At 41.4% G+C, this 22295-nt stretch overlaps 1 protein-coding gene across 2 annotated transcripts in view; it reads left to right on the top strand.

Moving 5' to 3' along the window:
* The window catches only part of LOC127616341 (guanine nucleotide-binding protein G(olf) subunit alpha), a 39896-nt gene extending 18835 nt beyond the window's left edge, over positions 1-21061 (top strand). For both annotated transcript variants that reach the window (XM_052087872.1, XM_052087873.1), the window contains exons 5-12: positions 1908-2005; positions 18203-18257; positions 18346-18419; positions 18754-18812; positions 18917-19037; positions 19123-19253; positions 19337-19404; positions 20045-21061. In XM_052087872.1, coding sequence (XP_051943832.1) covers positions 1908-2005; positions 18203-18257; positions 18346-18419; positions 18754-18812; positions 18917-19037; positions 19123-19253; positions 19337-19404; positions 20045-20191 — 753 coding nt within the window. In that variant the 3' untranslated portion in view covers positions 20192-21061. The remainder of the gene's footprint in view (positions 1-1907; positions 2006-18202; positions 18258-18345; positions 18420-18753; positions 18813-18916; positions 19038-19122; positions 19254-19336; positions 19405-20044) is intronic.
* The last annotated feature ends 1234 nt before the right edge of the window (positions 21062-22295 follow it).

Consider the following 22295-nt stretch of genomic DNA (forward strand, 5'->3'; position numbering starts at 1 on the left):
CCTCCCTCATTCAGTCTGATGGTAACCGAAAACAATTTACAACTGACCTGTCAATATTTTCTGGGCACATTTGAAGAAGATGGTGCCTGAGATTTCTTTTTTTTTTTAAGATGGCCCACCACTTTGCGAAAATGCACATTACCTCCACCTACAGGACTGGAGTTAAAACAGTAGCCACCTCTGATGACATTTTAGAACCAGGCTTTTCACTTTATGTTCAGTGCCTTAGCAAAGGACTTCTCTCTGAAACGTGTGTTGTGAACAGTTATTGGTTGTCTTCCTTGCTGAACTCAATCACCGGATCTGCCGAGAGGATGTCTCCCAGAGCATGTGATCATTTATCAGTCTCCGGTCAGGAGCTACTTTGAGCCTCTTTGCACAGTGCGAGCGCAGAGCCAGTGAGAAAGCGCACACGGTCATGTGGTGGTTCTGGGCGATGGGGAGGAGCCCAGAGCTGTACGGAGGAGGACGAGGAGAGATGCACTCGCCCAATCGTCTTGTGCAAAGGCACATACACAGCAGAGAGTCCTGGGAAATGTCTCAAAGTCATTGATAAGCGGGAGCGCCTCTCATAATGCTCCCTGTTGTCCTGCAGCAGGATGCTGACTGAAAGACTACGTTATTTACTGCATCGTCACTACAACAATAAGGCTCTCTCTATGTTTGAGGCCATTTTTGCTTTTAAGCACGGGGACGCTTTTTACACTGTATTCCCGATAAAATGACATCTCGCGTAGGGTCGGTGATTCAGACACTGCGTATACCACACTGAAAGAAAAAGTACTTTCAGTTGCACATGATTAAAATGTGTTAAACTAATACATGAAATCACATTGCAAACTTTTTTTTTGTTCCATTGGCTGGAACAGATTAATGGCATTTCCATTCATTTCAGTGGGGAAAGATAACTTGGAACCAATTCAAACTTGTTTCTCAAAGGACAACTCGTTTCACAGTGTATGTTCCCTGGCGACTTATTTATTCCAACGAGTCTGCCTCCGTCAAAGTAGATGTTCTTTTATTATGTAGCAATGGCGTCGTCGCTGTGATCTGGGCTCACGTACACGCTGACGTGTGGCCACTCTACAATGTTGTGTGCATCCGTGTCTATGTGCCAAGTTTTCGCTGCTACTTATTTGTTGTACCAAATCTTCCTCCTCTGTAATCTGGGTCTTGTGGTTCCATTTGTGGAAAAGGCGATTCTTATGTGTTGGTTCCACAATGTTGTCTGTGTCCGTGTTTATGTTTCAGCAGATTTTTCCACAATTGTCCTTTTAATTTTGCTTTCAACCCTCTTATCACTTGACCTCGGCCATCCATTATGGCATTGTCTGATGGTCAGGCAGCATCTCAGCCCGGGACAGAAAGAGACTGGAGCGACTGGTCAGGAAGGCCAGTTCTGTCCTGGGCTGCTCCCTTGACACTCTGGAGGAGGTGGGCAACAGAAGGATGCTAACTAAGCTAAAAGCTATGATGGACAGTCCCTCCCACCCTCTCCAGCCCGCCCTGACAGCACTAGGTAGCTCCTTCAGCCAGAGACTGTTACACCCGCGCTGTAAGAATGAGAGATACCGACACTCGTTCCTACCGACTGCTGTCAGGCTGCTGAATAAAAATAACAACAATAATAATAATAACAATTAAATAATGGGATGTGTGTGATGTGAAAAACAATTGTAAATAGCACTGCGATTTGTCCATTTTGTAATTATATTGCACTTAATTGAACGGTGTTTGTTTGTTTTTTCTTCTTTCTACCCACATTCTTGCTGCTGGACGCTGTAAATTTCCCCAGTGTGGGACAAATAAAGGATATCTTAAACTCCTCTGTAATGATGTTGCCACAGAAAACACCGTCTATTTCCCATCATGCCTCACTCACTGCGTTTTTTTCCCCCCATCCTCAGGAGTTCTTTGACCACGCGAAGAAGCTGTGGGACGACGAAGGGGTAAAGGCGTGCTTCGAGAGGTCCAACGAGTACCAACTGATCGACTGCGCACAATAGTGAGTTTGATACTTCTTTCTAGGTTCCACAGTTTGCAATATCTATTTTTTGAAAGCCCTGTGAACATCATCTGTTGTCTTTGTGTGGCGAAAAAGCCCCGCGTTGTGCGCCGTTGCTGCGTCACATATGAATATGACAAGATTTGTGTTTGTTCTTGGTGGGGCAAGCAAGACAAGCGGCGGTCGAGCGTTTGTCCTCTGGAAAATTACGTGTGTGTGTTTGTGTATGCATCTGTGTGTGTGATATTTGCAAAAGTCTGAACTGGCCTACATAATATAAAGACACCCATCCCCCATTTACTGTAAATACCCCTCATCAGATACCTCATAAGATACACCGGCAAAACCCAATACATTGCAATGTCGTATGCCTTACAATATCAAGACTGTGAAATAATTTGGTCATGGGCGGTTCTTGCCGTTCAGTGTCTGTGTAGTTCCAGGAAGCAATTTTCATATGTAGCAATGACAGTCCACTTGCATTGGGGGCCAAGTGGGCAGTGACCCACAAGTTTCAGCAGGTGAGGAAAAGTCTTGCTGTGTATGGCAGTAGGCACTCTGTAAATGGCCTGGAGTGGAACAGTGTCCTCGTAAGTTCGTTCTCGAGTTAGTTCGAAGTGTTTTTGAGGCTTGCTTGTAATAGTATTTTTGACAGTTGGTTATAAATGCACACTAGCGGTACCTTAATTGGAGCAGGAGGCCGGACGTGCAATGCGAGCAGTCAAAGTATCTTTGACTTTGTCGCGGGCAATGACTTTTACAGTGTGTAATAAAATCCATTGAACAATTATCTACTTTGAATTGCTCAATCCCAGTGGGACAAAAGCGTATCGTATGTGGGTCACAATGTATTTTTTTTTCTTAATTTTTTTGAAGGGCCCAGCACCTGCACAGACTGTTTTTTTCCCCTTCAAACAGTTGTACAATCCCTGACTCTGTTTGGAAATGCTGATAATAAGTATGGTGTGTGGCAAGGCCGCTGCTGATGTTTGGGTGGTTGTTGTAGTGCCCTCGCGTGACTGTCAAAAGAAGCCTTCTCCTTGTCGTCTGGATTGACTTGTCGGTGAGCATGAGGACATGCGCATGCCAATTGTGTCCCCTCCCTATCCCAAAGGTTGGCTGCTTTTATCTGGTAGGGTTTGGTCAAAGGCACACTTAATCAGTGACTTACTTTTAGTGGTTTTATGATGCAGGTCGTAGTGTCCAATTTGGATTTAATGCCTGTTTTTCAACATGTGTTTTCCAGTCTCATCGTGTTGGCATTTAAAGTGCATGCTCCCATGTCACAAATGAATGTGAGCAACTACACCAGTGTCACCATCAGGTGTACAAGAACAATGTTAAACATTTCATTGTGTTATTGGTCCTGGACTAGTTCTTTCCCCATCATTGATTTGAATGAAGGTTGATGTCCGCTGATCAATTTAAGGGTTCCTGTGATTTAAATTGTATATTGTAGCATTTTTTTTTCTCTTGACGCTGCTGCGACCCACATTCAAATTGTGCGGAAACTCTGAATTGTGTCACTTAAAGCATGTCATGTAAATCCAGCCTAGGTCTCAGGAGGCTTTTGTTCTTTTTCTTTATCTTTATTCTTATTATTGTGATCATCCTTCTTCTCAAACACACCGGATTCTTTGAACATAAATTTGACTGTTGGTCAAGTCCTGACCTGAGAGCAGGAATGAGAGGAGGGGTCGGTGAGGTGGCGTTCACATGGCCTCACCAAGCTCCGCCTTTAAAGCACATGGTTCCTCTTTCTGTGCTTTCAGGCATTCTATGTGCTCACAGGCCTCAACCAAAGTAATCTTCCTCGAAAAAAAAACTTGTAAGCTCCCTATTCCAAGAGAAATTACAAAACCGCATTTCCCTTGGAATTCAAAAGGCGATGGAATATTCTTTCTTTTTACGATAATCAGCATTTTCAAGGGGAGATATGTGACTGCCATCGTTAAATGAATTCGAACTCACTCGGGTAAATTCTGAGTTACGAGGTAGTAATGGTTCAGTCGGTCAAAATTCTTCCCCAAAAATCATTTTCATGAAATAAACATTAGGAAGTGTTCAAAAATCACGTTATGTAGACAATCGCTCATTAATCACGTCATGCGGGGATTAATATCGTGCTGACTCCGTTTTTCCTGTTTCTTACACATTTTACGAATTCTATGTCCGGACGAGCTAAAATTTGGTCAGAAATTTTAGAACACCCCCCCCCCCCCCCCCCCACACACACACACACACAAACAAAATCTTAAAACATCCGTATGCACATTTTTTCCAGAAGGCCTCAAGCTGGAACCAGAACCAGCACTCTGGACAGGAAATAAGCCAGAGCCAAAGAGGCGGTTCCTATTGACGCTTGTGGAATCAATCGATGGGCCCTGTGCGTTGCACATTTATATGTTTTAACAGCACAGATATGTGTCTGCCAGTTGATTGATCGCCAGTTATTTTCGGATGCTGCCGAACTGGTTCCATTGCAGGGAGCTTTGGATGAGTCAAAGGCACAGAAAGTGATCACAAGGAATATTAACAATGAAATAATACCAACAGTGTCGTGCCAGACTGCTTTGATGCAGTCATACTTTTGTATTTGTTTATTTTCGTCGTTTATTTGCCAAGGACCATGTACAGAACAGATTACATTTGACAATAGGATAAAATATCCTTTATAGAGATGCTCTGTATCAGATTATAGCTTGATAGCTAACTTCCCTATCTCTCTCTGTGGCGGGTGAAAAAAGAAAATCAAGAATAGAAAAGTTAAGAGAGATTCGCAGTGGGGAAACTATATGCTGGTGTCAGGCCGAAAACTTTGCTGTCACAATTTTCTAAATTTCACGGATGCTGGTTGGTTGACAATCAGGAAATGGGAGGAGAGCGCGTGAGCGCGGATATCAATTAGTTGTTAGTTGTATAAATGCTGTTTCTGACAAGTGCTTCACATGTGCGAAAAACTTCTGGCACCTGTCAACTACTTTTCAGGTCCAGGACCATCGGACTCTATTATTGATATCATGATAGCTTTGAAATTCACGGCGCACATTCAATGGTGCCTTGAGATAAGAGTTTAAGTTGTTCCAGGAAGGGATCGCGTATATGCTCCGCTTCAGAAAAAACGAAGAAAAACTAATTGTGTGGCTTAGTACAAAATCCGCAGATCGATGTTTGGAAGTTAACATTCTGAAACATGCTTTTAAAGTTTGTTTTTTTATAATGGTTCGGTATGGCGAGTCCAGGACAGACAAACGTGTCTGCGGCAGCGTCACAGGAAGTCAGGCCGTGTTCTGGTTGTCTTGGGCCAGGCTGCGGCTGGTTCTCTTCGTGCCGGTCACGGGACCCCGCCACCAGCCCCGGGTGTGTAGAAGGGGGCGGGGGCACTGACGCAGTCATCTGGGGCAGTAAAATGCTAAGAATGGCCGCCATTGTCAGCCAGGCCGGCCCCTGGAGGGTCCAGCGAAACAGAGCTTTGCAAACAGTCTCAATAAGGAGCCTCTTCTCTTCACAGAAGAGCCCGAGAGAGCGATGTATTTATATATGCTGCCCCCCCCCCAACCCCGACAGCTTAAGTTGCTTTAGTTTAATGCTTTTTACAACATATATGTTTTAGCAAAGGTTGAGATTTTAGAGGCCGTTTTGTAATGTCAAAATTGATGATTTCAAGGAAATTCCCGCAAAATAATGTGATCATTCAGTTCATTTTCAGAAAAGTGCAAAAAAAATTCAACTATTAGAAAAAACAAATATTAAATGAAAAATAGCAACATTTTTAATGCAAATATATTGTTTAAAAAAAGTTTATTTGTTTCAACTAGTCAATGATCGGGCCGATAAATATTTTCCATCCTGTGCTTGAAAAATAGGACATTATTTCAAATTGGAAGTTCAGAAAATGCACAAACGTGATTTGACTATGATTCAGTTACTGGTTTGGTATATAACATGAAACAAATGTCTTATTTTGATTCAACACAAAGATAATCAATCTGCCTTCATGGAATACATGAATAGGAAGGGTGTTGTCCCCCTGCCCCCGCCCCTTCACCCTCTTTTTTGGTGGAAAACGCATGTGGCATGACTTTCAACATTTTTAGAAGAAATGTTTTTTGTTGTTGTTGTTGTTGTAGTCTTTTTTTCTCCTCTTCAATGTTTTTCAGTGGGCGGCAATTAAACGCAGATTTTTGCTATTATGGCCCCTGTCTTCCGCAGATATTCAGGGTCCGCTGCGGATTGGAAAGTAATATAAATTAGATGAAAAATAACTAGTATTAGAAAGATGAATACACAACTATTAGGGGAGTAAAAACAAACAGTGCAAAAAAGTAAATACAATTCTATTGGGGGGGGGGTTACCAAAATGTCGACTAATTTTGACTGTTGAGTACAGTATCACAAACTGCCTGGTCACGGCTCCTTCTCTTAAACTCTCGATACAAATAAATAAATAAACATTAAAAATAAAGTATCCCTCGAGGCAAACATGCTCATCTATTTCTGTCTCATCCGCAACTACAAAATGTCAATTGCGGCAAAATCTTTTGATTAGTTACACTTTAGCACCTGCTCCGGACATGTGTTGCTTTGAGTCACATTGTGCAAAAGGCCCCGCCTTTTCTGTGCTGCCTTTGGCTCACACCCTCCTCACTCAGATAGTAGATTGAAAGATGTTAAGTCGCAAATGTGTCGACACACATCCTAAAATTTGAACTGTTTTTCAAAGATCTCTAATAATCAAGATGATTTCCAAATGTCCGTAGCCGGAATCAGATGACACTGTTGTCAGCTGACTGACGCTGTATCAAAGGCGCATTATTTGTGTGTGTGTACGTGTGTTAATACCAACTCCACAACGTGATCTGCTGGAAGCTCAGTGATACTCCCATCTTCACAAACCACTGTCCTTAAGGTTGTTGCATCTCCCCGCGGGACTCCCACTCCCCTCCGCTCATTTGCGCTCTCTGGCCGACTCGTCTCTCCCATCGTGTTTGCAGGACATTGCATAATGCCGCTTGGTGGAATCTCTTCAGAATATTCTAGCCTGATTTGCAAGGAAACCCTGTGAACATTTCCCATCAAGATCATAGGGAGCTAAATGACTGCTATTTTAGAGGGAATGGCTAATGGGATTGTTTAGGGTTAGTCAAATCGCAAGGGTTAGAGCAGTGGTTCTTAACCTGGGTTGGATCGAACACTCGGGGTTGGGTGAACCAGTCTCAGGGGTTCGATGGAGCCTCTGCCGTGGAGGTTAAGACATACCCTACTCAATATGTCAATTAGTTTTGACACTCGTGCTTGGCCATCGCTGGCTGCAGATCACATTACATTGCTTGTCCAATCAGTGCTGCAGGAAATTTAGTTCGCTGAGTCGTCATAGTGATAGTACGTCGTACCAAAAAAAAAAAAAAAACTTCTCAAATTTTTATTTACTTTTCAGTTTTTAACAAATGCTTTTTACGTTTTTAACAAATGCTTTTTATGTATTGAATTTGTAAAAAGTCTTTTTTTTTATTAATGAAGGGTTCGGTGAAGTGCATATGAACTGGTTGGGTTCGGTACCGCTAACAAGATTAAGAACCACTGGGTGAGAAAAAATACATGCATATTCAATGAAAAGTAGACAAATATTAGCGACGTTTACACAAATGTTATTGTCTGAATATTAAAGTATTAGGAAAAAAATCAAAAATATGAAAATGAGTTGAGAAACTACAAAAGCATTGGGAAATAATTAGTATTTTGCCAACAATGAAAAATGTAAATAAAATAATCCACAAATACTACATGGGAATATATTAGACGAAACACACAAATACTTGACAAAATGCACACAAAAAACCTTTGGGAAGTTATTCAACATGTTGAATGAAAAGAACAAAAATGATCGCAGGATTAAAGGTAAAGGTGACTCCCATCCTGTGGAAATCCCGCAAGATTTCCCAAGAAATGTCAGTTTCTAATGCACATCCGTATTACATACTTTATTCATCCTACAAAGAATCTCATAATATAAGTTTCTGTTTGAAAAAAACTTATTTTTGCATAGACAATTTCCCTTTTAATGTAGTTTTAATGTTGTCATTTTCATTATTGTAATCACATTACGCTTGTGAAAGACCACGCACAGAAAGTCTTAAGAAAATGCAAAAAGAAAAAAAGAACAAGTTCAAATTCCAAATTGTGCAAACACTGAAACAGTTCCACGTGTATCATGTCTCTCGCCGTACTTTATGGGTGTGTCTTGCTTTGAAGCATCGAAAGCCTCGGGCCACGCAACATGTCACAAGATTAGCCGCTGTGTGTATCTCACAGGTCGTCATGACAATGTGTCCATCTCGATTTGCTTGGTCACGTTTACGTTACTTGTTCGTCATCCCATGCTAGTTTTAGTTATGTGACTTGGCATTCATTGCATTGTTTTAGTCGTCATCTAGTTGTACCCTTATCTTTGTGCACAAGCTGTTAAGAAAAAAAACCCTCAAATATTGGACAAACCTCCCCTCCAAAATGACAACAGAAATTTGAAAATATTTGAAGAAACATACAATATTAGACAACGGTCTTACACATAATTGATATTGGAAAAGTAATACAAAACCATCGGAAGAAAATCGTTAGCCTCATATCATAAATGCTAAAGTCATATTTTAAATTACTGTCATAGTATCATAAAAATAACCACTGCTACAAAATTTGGGTATGCTCATCCGCAAAGATTGGTTCGAGGATTTGTTGTATTTTAACTAAACCTAATGAACAAAAATATTGGGATTTTTTTAGGGTGTGTTGCATAAAAATACACAAATATTACAAAAGAAATGCAAAACTGAAATACACCAAGAATGCGAACAATGTCATGACAAAAAAAAGATACTGCAAAGGTACAATACAAAAACATTACAAAATTGTAATGCAAAGTACCTGACAAAAATGCAAAACTCCCAAAAATTACATTTACAAAAAATATGGAATTTCTACAAAAGATATAGATAAGTATTAATAACATACTAAAATACGCGCGCGCGCTCACACACACACACACAGATATTAGAAAAGAAATACTTCAAACGTCGAAAGAAAATGCAAAGACAGAAGCTCCTCATTTGAAAATACATTTTGAAAAATATTAGGAAAAAACAAAACAATGCAATTAAAAATACATAAATACTAGAAAAATATGAAAATAATGCATAACTCATATGGATAGTATATTAAAATATTCGACCAAACTACTAGTCTGTAAAATGAAAAATCCATGTAAAAATATTTGAAAAATAATATAAACGCAACCTTCGTGAGCGTAAGCGGTTCGAATAATGGATAAAAACATCAAATTATTCAAAAAATACATCAAACAAAAAATACGTGAGGATATTGACTTTGTCACTTTTCCTGTGACATCGACGTGACCTTTTTTCCATTCCTTGCCGGTTTCCTCCACCTCATCGTGAACACGAGCTGTCGTGGGGTTGAAAAACATTTATGTTAAAGCCAAAGGGAGCCAAGCTATAAATAGAACTTTATTTTTGGGTTAAATGTGCTTCCATTTTAAAGGACAGAGAGGAGGGAGTGAGGCATGTGGTGAATGGCGCGTTTTGGCGGTGTGTGTGCCGACCACACACTCACACTCACACACACAAACACACACGGTGATTTTGACCGGGAGTTACAGCACAGACCGCTGGAGGACAGCAGCAGTGGCGCTGCTCGGAGAGATTGTGGAATGGTAGTCCATACCCCACCCCACCCCCACACAGGCCCCCCGTTCCACCCCCAACCCCCACTTCTGCTGCCCCCCCCCCCCCCCCACACACACACACACCTCCTTCCCTCCTCCCCTTTAGAGCTTATGTAAACTAGCAGTGGAGCCAGGGCAAGCGGAGGCTATTTTTAGCAGCAGCAGCAGTACTGCAGAGCAGAAACTGGCAGCGGGTCACGTGTGCGCAGCCGAATCAAAGGGAGTATCCCGGCAATGCGCTGTAAACAAAGGGAAGGTCAGTAGCAGAAGGTGAGACACAAAACGCTTCTGTGTGAGTTTGATGTTTGATGGTGTGCGTATGCCCTCAACCATACCTGCTCAACTCCTCATTTTATGATAGTAAACACATCGCACGTGAAGGAGTATCATCCTGTTGGAACATACGCTCATTTGCAAATCCCCCGCCGCCCCCCCCCCCAAAATGCCCTCCCCATTTTGAGATGATCATCAAAGAATGGCGAGAAAATGCCAGAACAGGGGTCACCAATGTAGCCCCTAAGGAACACATGATTGATTCTTTTAAAATACAAACAACGGGATCAATTTATAGAAATAGTGTTGCATATAGTATTGGAATTTACAGTTTTCCTCATTTTTGTGAGAAATCATTTGTGTGTCTTCACATAAATGATTGTAATTCATTATTAATTAATAACTGCCATGAAAATATATTTTTTGAATTGATTATCCTTTCGATTATTCTGTTTTAATCGCACTGCCCTCTGTTATGAGGCAGGTACTATTGTCGGCCAATTTTTGTGGTCGACTTAGCCTAGTTAGACAAATCTTTTTTTTCCCAGCCCAAATAATAATATACAGCAAAAATAATGATCACTGTTTTTATAAACGTAATTTAAAACTCGTTTTGATGGCTCGTTCTATCTTACTAGGTTACATCATAAGGGAGTTTTGGGGATAGGGACCAGGATTATGTGTTGAAACGATAGCATTTCCAGGCTTTAAATTATGTGGATTAGACATCATCTAAAATTTGAATTTGGCACTTGTTTGGAGTTGAATCATGAAAAAGAAAAACCCAAAATGTGAATTAAATTTATTATAAAAAGAAAGGAAGAAAAATAACCATGAATATGTGGATCCGCAGGTGGCGAACTGCAAATATGCAGGGGTTATAGTAGTTTTAAGTGTGTGTCTTCACTGTGCAAACTGCATTGACTATATATGGAAACGCGCTGCCAGAAACACTCGGCTCACATTCAGTCTGACCGCAACATACGAAAGCTTCTTCCGACTTCATATGGGACTCATTTGGACAAATTCCCTTGTCGGAGTTTGAAGTCATCCAGTATGGGCTGCTTCAAGCCGAACGTTGGGTTTTTGACACTTCTTTTGAGCGTCGTTGTTATGTCAGACCACCCAAGTGTCTGTCATGATAGACATGCCCTTTGACACTGGTGTCCGGGGCAGATATTATTTATTTATTTATTTATTTTAATTTGGGGGGGGGGCATGACTTTTGATGGGTCATGGTTAGACCTATAAAACACATTTTCACCAGGAGAATTAATTAGTCTTTTGTTGGGTGGGAGTTGATTCATCGATTAAAAAATAAAAATAAACAGATGATTAAATTATTAAAATAATCACTAGTTGCAGCCCTACTAACAAATATATCTTTTTTCATCTATCTATTCCATTGACATAGGGTGACAGGTTGAACAATCGAATTTGCTTAAATTCCGACGGGGTTTTCAACGCCACACAAATCACAATTTACTGCTTTTAAAAGATATCATTTGCTCCAAAACTTATAACCTAGCGCAAATGGAACATTACAGCATGTTCCAAATTGTGCAAATTGTGTTTTCTCTGATATTAACCACACCAATAAATAGATTTTCACGTAGGTATACACACTTGCCAAATAGTCTACTTTGGTCATGTATATGGCGATTTATTTGTCAAAAGAAGAATGATAAACACTGATTCCGAGAAATTAAGCATATCACCATACTGCCTACCACCCATTGAGATGTTATTGTGCTTGCTGTTAGCATCGTCCAGCCGGCCACACCTGGCCGAGCGCAAAAATAAATAATAAAATAAGCAGTGTAAAAAAGGTCGCACTTTCCGTTCAGACTTCTTGAGTCAACTCAACTTTAACCTCCTGCAGAATGTGGTCCGAGCAGGTCACAACGGGCTATTTATGGAAAGCTTTTATATCTTCTCAGTCTCTGGGGTTGTTTGCATAGACAGCTTGAGCCGAGTGCGCCGGATGGTGGGGGCTACTAACCAATGTGAACACTTAAGTTTCAGTTATGTATTAACGCTCGTCAAGTTGGATTTCGGAGAAGTCTCCCGGTTGGTCACATGGTGATTGTACAATCTAAACTCATACCCAAAGGTATGAGTTTAGATTGAGCTAGCTTTGTTGTTAGCATTAGCGATCCGAGTGCACAGGCAGCTGAAATGTGTGATCTTCTAGTTGAGTTTTGACAGTCGGCCGTTGGAAACGCACACTCGTGACACCTACACGACTTGTGTGGAACGACATTAACAAAGTGTGGGCAGTCGAGTCAACCAACCGTGCAGTGTGCACGGTAATTGTTGGATTCCACATTCAGTTAAGCTGCGCTCCATCCAGTTAAATTGTTGCGGTGTCACTTCATTATTCCACTGACGTTATCCCGTTAATCACTCGCACATCAAATCACCTCTTTGCCGTGTCCACATGATCAGATGGGATTAACAGGAAGCTACTTTTAATCATTTGTATCATCATTCTTATGAAATGAAATATTTTGTAAGCATTTATGAGCTAATCCTCTATTTATATGATGTATATTTTCATCAACACAGCTACTTGTGATAGCGGGTGTTACCGTGGGGCCGGCCTGTCTCACGGGACCCTTGTTAACTGCTCCATGACAGGCAACATCCTTATCAATTATCCCCCTCGCTTCAGCTCTCAACTTGCATAACCCCTCGCGTGTTGGATTTATCGCGAGTGAGACGTCGGCTGTCCCAGTCTGTCGGCACGGGGCCGCTGCAACGTACGCACCCACCTGCGTCCCTCTTCCACGCGGCAAAAGAACACTAGTTTAAAACAATTTTTTTGTTATTTTTGTAGTTTTAAACTTTAAAATGGGTCGAAAATAGACCTGAATTGGGGAAAATATATTGTGCATTCATGATACACGAAAATAAGTCAAACATAAATGAACGGTTGATTCGCACCGTATAGTTCATATCTGACTTAGTTGGTGATTTTAAATGATCGGTCCTGCTTAGTTCCGGCTTGCGAACGGCAGGATGCAATCGAAGTGGTCCGGCGAGAAGATAGAGAAAGGTGAGTGGTATGGACCGAATGGGGTTGCTATGGGAACCCAGCTGCTGAAAGCAGGCAGCCTCAGTTTGTTGGTGCTGCTTTGGTGGCGTGACAGTAACTATGCCTCCCGCAGGCCACCGGGCGCAATAGCACCCACTCCTGAGGATCCTCACACTTAGACAGAACCAAAACAAGAGATGTACTGAATGTATTTTGGACATTCGTCGTGTCTCTGTCTTATTCAACAACTGGACACTCACCAATCAGATTATATTCTGGTATGCCAAAAATTGAACTGGCTCATTGCATGAAAATCGGAATTTCTCACATCTCGAAGGTTTCAACAACAGATTGTGGACAATGATCTGATTCACTTCTGATGTGCCGGAAATTCAACCAATGGGTCACGTTGCAAATGGCTACATTTTTGCCATGATTTCCACATGTTTTTCCTTCACGGCGCAAACTGGGCGATCAGCCGTCGAAACTCGTGTTAGTTCCAGAGAGTGTTGTTAGGGTTGGTTTTAGCATAAGCCTTCCAAGTCCATTAGCGGCTATACCAGCTAAAGTGTTAGTCACTGCTTGCTCCTGACTTAAGATTTCTGGCAGAGAGAGAAAAACCTCAGTGTCGACAGGTCACCACTCAACATCCAAACAAAACGGACTATCAGAGCCGCCGTATCAAAACCCTCACCCGATGGTTCTGGCGGTGCTAATTTTACATACTTTTCTGCTTCCACGACAGCGATGGTCGAAAGGGGGTACTTGATTTTATTTTAGTTACAATATTTATATATTTATGTTTTGTTTTGTTCTACACAATTCTGTTTGCCTCCATTTTAAGCGGGACATTGAGCAGCGACATGCTACTAGCATGTACTACCTCTCAGCATGGCCACGAGAAAGGCCGAAACACGGCCGACTTGACATAGAACAGCCACTTTTTGTTTACACCAGATTTGGTTTGACTTTCAGGAGTGTCTCCGTTCTGCTGTTCCTATATTTAGGACGGGTCCACAGAGCCGCTGATTGATTGGTCTCATTCGGCAATCCATCTCGTCCATACGACGTTCTTGTTCCTGTTTGGATGGATAGCCTGAGATCTTTCTGCTGGCTGACCGACAAGACACTGGGATGACTCTAGATTACTTTCCCATAGTTGACATTATCTTATCTCTAATCTAGCATATTGACGTAATTTTTTAGGCTCGATAGATCTTTTATATAGTTACTTCACATTTCATCGTCTATGCTTTTGCTCTAGTTTTGGGTTCACCGCCGATGTTTTATTTTTTCGTTAACTTTGAATTGCCTTTTAGTGCGTGGGAGGGCACAGACGTGTACGTCGTCATATATATTGCACATGCGGTGGTGTATTTCAATTTGCGATAGACCGATGTGTGTTTTTTAGGGCCGATACCGAGCCAACCATCAACTTCTTTCCGCTTCTATGGATAAACTTACAGATAAATCAACGCTGCAGTAGATGCAAAAAATAAAATAAAAATCTGACTTGTCACTTAATTTAGTAAACAGCATACTTCCTGGTTTGTGAACTTAAAAGGTACATCAACACTCTGAGGGCCTAAATGGTGCACCGAAATCAACAGCAGAAAAAATCTGAATGATGTCGCCTGAAGTAGCTAGCCTTAGTTGAGTCGGCTACTTCTTGGTTCATGAAAGATAATGTGAACGTACAAGTTCCATAAGCGCCACAGTAGGATCACAGTCACCCGGATTCATTTCTGCTCTGCCACAAAGTCAACTGACATGTTGTGCGATAATCATTTAAATTTGGAGCCTTTCACTCATTTCAAATGAATCAAAGCTAGGTTTGGTGACTTTTTCTGGCACCGGGCAAAATAGACGATCAGCTTTTTAATCTGATGTTGCAAAGGGCATTGTTGGCCTTGTTTTTAGTTTTAGCAGTCCAAAAATGCAAGGGAAGTTCCTAAACCAAAAAACTGAATCCAAAGATGACCAAAGCCTTCTGCCTTGCGCCGCAAATGATTGGTGGAATGGACAACTACTTTTTGGGCGGGGGGCATGTTTACAGCCGACAGTAATGTTTGTTGTCTCAATACAATCAATGCTTACAAGGAAATTCATTGTGAAAATATGGTTATCAGTACTTTTTTTTCCCCCCCTCGAATTTAGAACGCTTGAATGGGTACATTTGCGAATACTGTATTTTGATACAGATTTTTTTTAATTATTTTTTTAAGGGTTTAAGCCAGGGGTCTCCAACGTGGTGCCCGCGAGCACCAGGTAGCCCGTGAGGACCACACCAGTAGCCCGCCAGTGCTAGGATTGTGATTTGCTCGTAGAAATTATGATTTAACAATACAAACATGGGCAGTATTATAGATTCTATTGCTACCTATTTAGCTATCTAACTAGCTAGCTACAGTATATATCTAGCTAGCTAATGTTCTAATATTATTAAATGTAATTTGTACAAATGTTATTTCAGACGCGTATCAATTTGGTAGCCCTTCACACAATCAGGACACATGAAGTAGCTCTCACTCTCAAAAAGTTTGGTGACCCCTGGTTTAAGCATTGGTTCCTGTTATAATAGATATACACAACAAGAAGGAAGCGCTCTTCCTGTCCGTGTGGCTGGAGTTAAAAAGTACATAATGCTGCCAGCCTGGGCAGTTCAAAATATGGAAACTATTGATCGGGCCTGCGGACCGCGCTGCTAATTAAAGATGTCGTACTATTTGTAAAAAGTCAAGCCAATTATCAAATGAACACATGAGTGTTCCAGTGGTTGGATTTGTTTCGAGTGGCGATCACTGTATTTGTTGAGTACAAGTGCCTTGTTTTACCGTGATCCAAGATGCAAGACCCTGAGGCTTCCCCCTCCCTTTTTGGGGGGTGGGGGGACTAGATGGGTGGCAACATGTGACCTGGACCGCATGGGGCCCGAGGCGCCCACTGCATCAAATGTCCCTGTCTGTATTTTGCCATCTCTCATACTCTGTACTCTGTAGAGAAAAACACAGCGAGGGATTCAATTGTCTCATTTATAAACACAGACAAGCAAATATGATCCTGTACAGTCTATAATTGGAAAGTCAATGATTAATTCTACAGAGGAGAAACCTTTTACGACATACATAACAGCACTTGTTGGTGTTCAACTTGTTATTCCACACCCAAAGTTAATTCATATATTGCAAACCACCAAGGTGTTTAATGTAATGTTTTGACTGGATCTGAATCCTCGACCTGCATTGCCCTTTTCCGGTTGGTGTACGTCTCCGCCATACTAACCACACTGGTGGTGTCACATGACAGTCACAAAGCACTCTGTAATTATACCATTGTTGAACCGTGCAGGGAAAAGGCAGACTAAAATACTCTCATGCTGAAGCCTCAGTGCGCCAACCACAATAATACAGGAACATACTATGGGGAAACGGTCCTGAGCGGATCGCCTCGATCAAAGACTTCCATCCATGATCATGCATGGCGTTTATAAATCTCGCGAGACTCCAGCTCAGCCACGATGAACTCCATAAGAGAAAAAAAATTAAGTGTCAAACACACTACAACACTATACAAATTATCAAATATGACATACGCTATTTCATAGAATATGTCGACGCGCGAAAAGTGCTCCTACCACAGCTTGAGACAGACTTGTGATCAATATTGGATAAAAATAGACCTTTTGTTTACACTGGAAAAGTCTGGAGTTCAGCTCATGGAAATTGGTAGCAAAAATGAAAATGTTACATCTATAGTTTTGTTCAGTGTACATTTAATTGAAGAAAAACTGATTTATAAATTGGATGTATTCTTTAAAAAAACTAAACTAAAACAAAAGCAATTTGTGTACTACATATATTTAATGGATTTTTTAATCATAATTTTGAGGTTTCTGTAGGATGATGAAGTGAGCAAGTACAAACATTTTAAAAAGTCATATATATGTAAAGATGCAATAAGTACTGTAACGCTCAATGATGTAACTCTTGTGCTGGCGATTTAAGTGTCCACTGATATCGCTGCTTTGGGTTGCTGCTCTGTTTATAATCGTTCTAATATTATAATGAGAGTTGAATGTTCCGAACTGTAATTGTATTGTCTGAGTCTTGCCTTATGGTCACCAAACCGGGTTGGGTCCTGCCTTGTGTCCGGAGCTAGGATGTTGATGCTACATCCGATGCTATCTCTCTCTCTCACACACACACACACACACACACTCTGTCTGCCTTATGTAATCTCTCCAGCTAGGGGGAAGTTGAGACCAAAAATAGCTACGGCTGAGCAGACCTGCCCCCTTGTGGACACAACCCACCTCTGCACCCCCTCCCCTCTTGTCAGCTATCGCGGCTTGGAGCCCAAATGCATGACTGGGAAAAAAAAAAACAGGACTGAGAGGACTTGGTAGTTTGTTTTTAACAATAAGTGGACTGTCTTGACTGCAAAGATGCCATAAATACTGCTCATTTGACTTCGGTGTGCCACATTGTCTTTGAGGTTTCCAAAACTTTCATTGAGAGGAAATTATTTTTAAGCTTTCTTCATGTTTCCGATAACTCGTACGGCAGGCTCATGGACAATGTTAAATTGTTTTAAAAGTTTACGCAAATGTGGTACTTGGGCACAAGCCTATTTTGTTTCTGATGATATATGTATTTTTTTCAGGTCTATATTATCCTCGGAGGTAACAAAAAGCGGTCATGTTGGACTCATTGAAGACATAATTTTGTCTTTAATGTTTATAAAGACATAAACGCTAAGCGCTTTGTTGCAGGTGCAGCTGTTGTGAAAGCACTCACTCAATAAAGGGTCGTTTGAAGTTAAATTACTTTGATATTTACGTAAACCTGTATGGTATGCTTGTTGAATACATTTGCAATGGGTGTGTCCAAAAACAGGTCAGTTTGATAAAAGCCCGCTTTGGGTTTGATGCAGAAGACGGGTAACTGTTTTTTTTTAAAAAATGATGTATGGATAGATGGGCTGGGGTTGTTTCACATTATTTTAAGGTCATGATTGTAGAAGACGATAAATTGTCTTTGATTGCCTGTAACTTTTCTTTGATGTTGAACCAAACATCTTCACTTCAGATCATTAATATTTGCAAAACGTGTGTTATTTGCTTTGATAACTGTGTGTGTTCTTTGTGCAGTTTCCTCGACAGAATCGACTCTGTAAGACAGAGCGACTACACACCAACAGACCAGGTAAGTCCTCCCCCCTGTCTCAAATTTGTTCTTGAACTTGCCTATTTTCTCGCCATCAAGACATCTTTATTCATCGTGTGTTTTTCAGGACCTGCTGCGATGCCGAGTGTTAACTTCAGGGATTTTTGAGACGAGATTCCAAGTAGACAAAGTCAACTTTCAGTAAGTCTGGGGGATTAAGAAAAAATAGATTTTCATTCCTCTTTAGATTTTTAAATAATAAGTAATTATTTAACCTCACTAAACTAACCTAAATAAAACGTCCCATGCCAAAATGAGTCTGAAATTACAAGTCAAGAATAACAAATTAACATAGTCGTAATTATTTAGATTATGAGAGTGGGAAAAATAGTTATTTTGGATTTTACTAAATGTAATAAATAAGAATATAGTGAATGTGCATTTTGCTGCATGTGTGTTATGACGTGTGCGAGCACAAGATGGCGGCAGTGAGTTCCTCACGGTGTTTTTTTTTTTTTTTGTCCCGTCCTCACAGCATGTTCGATGTTGGCGGCCAGCGGGACGAAAGGAGAAAATGGATCCAGTGCTTTAACGGTGAGATGCAACGATTGTTACTTCTGGGTTCTTTTGTGTTCGCCCCCACCCCTTTGTACCGGCTCACGTTGTTGCCTCGTGCGCTCGCTTTCTTCCCGTCTCAGACGTCACGGCCATCATCTTCGTCGTGGCGAGCAGCAGCTACAACATGGTAATAAGGGAAGACAACAACACCAACCGGCTACGGGAAGCCCTGGATCTCTTCCGCAGTATTTGGAACAATAGGCGAGTCCCGTTTTGATCCCGTTTCCCCGAATCAACTTGATCTCAAAGCAAACAAATCACATGAAGCGTTGGCTCGCTTTTGCAGGTGGTTACGCACCATCTCGGTCATCTTGTTTCTAAACAAGCAGGACATGCTTGCCGAGAAGGTATTAGCTGGAAAATCGAAAATTGAAGACTACTTCCCCGAATACGCTCGCTACACCATACCAAATGAAGGTGGGGTTTCTCACACACACACACCAAACATTCTGGCGATCATTTTACATGTTTTGTTAAGAGTCCATCTGTCCTTGTTCCAGCAACTCCTGAGCCCGGCGAGGACCCAAGAGTGACGAGAGCGAAGTTCTTCATCCGAGACGAGTTTCTTGTAAGTAGCAAAAGACCACGTGAATACAGTTTTAGTAATTGGGACCAAATGGCAAAAACTCACCAATAATTGACATCCGTAAAAGAGAGGTCTAATGGTGTATATATGCCACAAGAGGGTGGCAAAACGCTTAAAACTAAGAGGATCATAAAGCATCAACACCATGCTTCTAGAATGTACACAATCATAACCACACGTTATATCAATGGCTCTTCTACATAGTAGGTTATACACAAACCAACCACCTTCACGTGAGGCTCATCAATAGTATCAGTTAGCACATGGATGGGCATGTTAAACAATGGACGGGGCCACAATTTTTTATCGATGCTGCTGGGCGGCCATATCAAGGGGGGACCGTGACCTTTCCAACCAAATATGTGACATATAAGCTAATTTAAACGTGAGCAAAATATATACCGAAAATCCATGTCTGATCGATGTCACCACCACGTCATAAAGTGTACACTTTCCAACTTTTTTCTGATATGTCTCTTTTGATCTGAAACCCAAAGGAATTGACCTTTCAATTACTTTTGGAGGTGTCTGTATGTATTATTCTGCCCCCTGGTGGCCAGATATTGTGTGTTAGGTATCAAGAAGTGACGTGTGTCTCTGTTGATTCTCTGTGGCCCCGTAGCGGATCAGCACGGCGAGCGGCGACGGTCGCCACTACTGCTACCCGCACTTCACCTGCGCTGTGGACACGGAGAACATCCGGCGGGTGTTCAACGACTGCCGGGACATCATCCAGAGAATGCACCTGCGGCAGTACGAACTCTTGTGATGAGACCTGACGCCTTGTCTCGAGGGCCATCAAGTACTACTGAAGTGTGTCAAATCCTCCTCTTATTCTTTCACATTTTGGATTCCTCCACGAGGAGAATATTAGATTGATTCCTTTGATGATTTTTTTTTTCCAAGTTTTTTTTTCTCCTCATTCCACTAAGCTTCGGGCTACCTCCTTTTCTTTGCCCTCCTCTCTCTTTTTCGGATACATGAAGACACTTACAGGACCTCAGTGTAGAGTGTGTGTGAACGTGTGTGTGTGCTTGTTAGCCCCCTCCTTGCGAATGAAGAGATAAATGCACTTTGCATTAGGTTCCCCCAGCCGCTCCCCATCTTTTTATTTATTTTTTTGTTTCTCAATGATGATTTGGATCACTCTCCCCCAGGAGGAACACACAATGTAGCATCAATGCGATATTTATTAACCCCCGTTACCACTTTTTTTTGGGAGGGGGGGGGTGGGGAGGGATGATTAAAACAAACGCTTTGCGGACCGAGAGAAAAGCTGAGACGGGGGTGCACGATGACAAAAAAGTACGGCAAGCCGGAAGGATCCCCCCTCACCCCTAAAGGAGCTGCTGCTGCTGCGTGCACTTTAGCCCCGCCGCCGCCACCACAGACTCGGACCCTCATAACACCACACGCACACACAACACACACAACATTCTCCTACCTGCAGGAAGGGGAGATAAAAATGTATACTTTTTTTTCTTGTACACTGTGCAAGGTGGAATTCTCCTGTACAGACTGTAAAGTGTAATATTATTTTGTACAAGTTCAATTGAAAAGAGAAGCAAATCTACTTGTAGATCTTTGTGCCTTGATTATGGCTGTACCTGTAAAAAAAAACAAGAAAAAAAAGACAAAACCGAGCTCAGATGTAAGTAATGTTTTTTTTCCGACCGCGCTGTACAGCTTGATGTCAACAACACTTTTTTGTTTGTTTGTTTGTTTTGTCAGCAGCAAAACAAGGAGACTACGTGAAAGAGGGGTGGTTGGGGGGGGACATTCTCTGTAGAGTTTAGTTTTTTCTGGTTTATAGAAAATATAAATAAACTGCTGTTTATTGAAAAATAACAAAAATAAACATTCTAGGGAAAGAATCCTAAAAATATACATTATGCAAATTAACCACTTACCTGCAGTGAGGACCACGTGTTGCAGCACCATTGCCTTTTTTTTTTCTTTCTTTTTCGGCGGAGATTTTTATTCTGCCCTCCTGTTTAATTGTATTATTATTGTTACTGAGAATTTCACAGCTTTAAAACACACATTGGAAATCCATTGAAAGTGTCCAAATTGCAACCTGATGTTGTTTTCATAGGAACCAACATCATTTTAGTTTATTTTCCTAGTTTTGTTTTTGTTTTTTCTTCCCAAGTGTGTGCGAGATCTTGTGTATATAGACTCACACATGCATTGTGTGTGCGCGCGCGCGTGTATGAATGTGCGGGCAAAGAATTTTATAATTGTATGTACATGTAAATTTATAGGTCTATATAAATATATATGTACACTTATACATGTTTAATTATGTGTGTGCCTAGGTGTACATACCTATGTATGTATACGCTAAATATGTATACATACACACATAGGAAAGCATGTCTAGAATGGAGACAAACAAATGAGCGTGTGCAATATTGGTCATGTTTGGAGGGGTGGCATGGGGGGTGGGGGTAGTCCTATGGGAGCCATATGCGATATAGACACAGGCACGATGAATGTGTGAGCAACACCCAACAAGATGAGCTCTTCTCCTTGTACAAAAAAAAAGTCAGCATCAGCCTTTTCTTCTGCGACACTACACACACACACACACACACGCACACACAGTCGACTTGGACTGCAGAGGCCGAAACCGCGCTCAAGCCTGGGAGGATGTTGAAATGACATTTTTATTTTTCTTTAAATAAAGAGGCACATTAGAGGAGTTCTCTTTTTTTGGGGGGTGGGGCTTTCTTGACAACACGTGACCTGAATCCATACTTGGTTGTTTTTCAACATTTGTCCACTGCACATGCAAGAGGCTACATTGTTTTGGAGGGAGCACGAGGACACAAAATTGTCTATGATGTACACAAAAACACATTAGGTTCTGA

The sequence above is a fragment of the Hippocampus zosterae genome, chromosome 15 (genome assembly GCF_025434085.1).
Source record: "Hippocampus zosterae strain Florida chromosome 15, ASM2543408v3, whole genome shotgun sequence".
Taxonomy (NCBI): Eukaryota; Metazoa; Chordata; class Actinopteri; order Syngnathiformes; family Syngnathidae; genus Hippocampus; species Hippocampus zosterae.